The following is a 2,500-nucleotide window of genomic DNA, read 5'->3' as shown; positions in this document are numbered from 1 at the left end:
TTATTGCTCTGTGTATCTTGGAATAAACTGGCCACAAGGGGCGCTATTTGTGCTTGGACCCCGCAGATTGCTGCTTGCAGCTGTATTTATCATTATTATTATTATTATTATTATTATTATTATTATTATTGGTAAGTGCGTGTGTTTGTACAGTACCAGCAGTTTGTGCTGCAGGTGTTCGTAGTGTTGCTGTGTGAACGGTGTGTGTTCAGTGATGCGGCGGATCAGTAGTGTGTTGGGGTTCTGCAGAACCGGAGGAGTCGGATCAGAACCCAGCGTGGTTCTCTTCTTCAGCTCTAACCCTCGACCCAGAGATGCTCCGAATGGAGAACCGTGGGTTTTCACCTAGAACACAGCAAATTAAAAAGACATAAACACTCGCACACAGATATAAACACTGAATCTGTCTCTCTGTTCAGACAGTTCTCGTGGACTCAGACACGTCTGATCTGCGTTTCATTACTGATCTAATAAGCTGTATTTCTCGAGGCTTTGCTCCGCCTCAGCAGCCGATTGGTTGTTGTGTGTTTACCTCAGAGGCGGGGAACGTGTCCCACTTCCTGGATTGGAGGTTGGCAGGAATGATGTCATCCAGATGTTTGGGTGAGAGCCAATAGGAGCTCGGGTCAGAGAACGGTTTCAGGATTGTGATCGCAAACGCATCTGTTAAAAACACACACAATTTACACAACTACACGTTTACCAAACAATCTTACCAAACATCAACTTCACATTAAAACACTCAAATTATAAAAAATATTTTACATCAGTAAACACTAAAACGAGCATAAAACTACATTAATAAAGATTAATATTACATTACAGTAATATTACATTAATGTTTCATTTGTAAACACTGATATAAACACACTCATGATTTAAAGTAAATGTTAATATAAACCTAATAAACTTTACATTATTATACATTAATATAAATATAAATGTAAAAAACCCTTACATTAGTAAAAAATAAAGTAAAACACAAACTTTACATTTGTAAACAGTGATATAAACACACTCTTCACAATTAAACCCTAATATACACAGTACAACTTTAAACTTTACAACCCTGTTTTAAGCCTTTTAAACTTTACATTATTAAACATTATAAATAAAATAACTTATGTAAAAACAAAAATATTAAATATACTTTGATATATAATAAATATTAATAATATATACATAAAAAATAATGCAAACATGAGCTACGTTTGTAAACAGCGACATAAACACACAAATCCAACCTTAATATAAACACTTTACATTATTAAACATTAATATAAACACTGTGTGTGTGTGTGTGTGTTCTGACCGTGTGTGTGTGTTCTGACCGTGTGTGTGTGTGTGTGTGTGTGTTCTGACCGTGTGTGTGTGTTCTGACCGTGTGTGTGTGTGTGTGTTCTGACCGTGTGTGTGTGTGTGTGTGTGTGTTCTGACCGTGTGTGTGTGTGTGTGTGTTCTGACCGTGTGTGTGTGTGTGTTCTGACCGTGTGTGTGTGTGTGTGTGGTATGGGAGTGTGTGTGTGTGTGACTGTGTGTGGTATGTGTGTGTGTGTGTGTGTTCTGATCGTGTGTGTGTGTGTGTGTTCTGACCGTGTGTGTGTGGTATGGGTGTGTGTGTGTGTGGGTGTGTGTGTGTGTGTTCTGACCGTGTGTGTGTGTGTGTGTGTGTGTGTGGTATGGGAGTGTGTGTGTGTGTGTGTGAGTGTGTGTGGTATGTGTGTGTGTGTGTGTGTGTGTGTGTGTGTGTTCTGACCATGTGTGTGTGGTATGGGTGTGTGTGTGTGTGTGTGTGTTCTGACTGTGTGTGTGTGGTATGTGTGTGTGTGTGTGTGTTCTGACCGTGTGTGTGTGTGTGTGTGTGTGGTATGGGAGTGTGTGTGTGTGTGAGTGTGTGTGGTATGTGTGTGTGTGTGTGTGTGTTCTGATCGTGTGTGTGTGTGTGTGTGTGTTCTGACCGTGTGTGTGTGGTATGGGTGTGTGTGTGTGTGTGTTCTGACTGTGTGTGTGTGGTATGTGTGTGTGTGTGTTCTGACCGTGTGTGTGTGGTATGTGTGTGTGTGTGTGTTCTGACCGTGTGTGTGTGTGTGTGTGTTCTGACCGTGTGTGTGTGTGTGTGTGTGTGTGTGTGTGTGTGTGTGTGTGTGGTATGTGTGTGTGTGTGTGTTCTGACCGTGTGTGTGTGGTCTGTGTGTGTGTGTGTGTGTGTGTGTGTTCTGACCGTGTGTGTGTGTGTGTGTGAGTGTGTGTTCTGACCGTGTGTGTGTGGTATGTGTGTGTGTGTGTGTGTTCTGACCGTGTGTGTGTGGTATGGGTGTGTGTGTGTGGTATGTGTGTGTATGTGTGTGTGTGTGTGTGTGTGTGTGTGTTCTGACCGTGTGTGTGTGTGTGTGTGTGTGTGTGTTCTGACTGTGTGTGTGTGTGTGGTATGGGAGTGTGTGTGTTCTGATCGTGTGTGTGTGTGGGTGTTCTGACCATGTGTGTGTGGTATGGGTGTGGG

At 42.3% G+C, this 2,500-nt stretch overlaps 1 protein-coding gene across 2 annotated transcripts in view; it reads right to left on the bottom strand.

Annotated features, from left to right (window-relative positions):
- Positions 1–2,500, bottom strand: part of spag17 (sperm associated antigen 17) — a 44,619-nt gene that overhangs the window by 5,061 nt on the left and 37,058 nt on the right. For both annotated transcript variants that reach the window (XM_053236510.1, XM_053236509.1), the window contains exons 33-34: positions 533–663; positions 157–345 (exon numbers count right to left, since the gene is read on the bottom strand). In XM_053236510.1, coding sequence (XP_053092485.1) covers positions 157–345; positions 533–663 — 320 coding nt within the window. The remainder of the gene's footprint in view (positions 1–156; positions 346–532; positions 664–2,500) is intronic.

The sequence above is a fragment of the Pangasianodon hypophthalmus genome, chromosome 8 (assembly GCF_027358585.1).
Source record: "Pangasianodon hypophthalmus isolate fPanHyp1 chromosome 8, fPanHyp1.pri, whole genome shotgun sequence".
In the NCBI taxonomy this organism is placed as follows: Eukaryota; Metazoa; Chordata; class Actinopteri; order Siluriformes; family Pangasiidae; genus Pangasianodon; species Pangasianodon hypophthalmus.
This window is presented reverse-complemented; position numbering and strand designations above follow the sequence as displayed.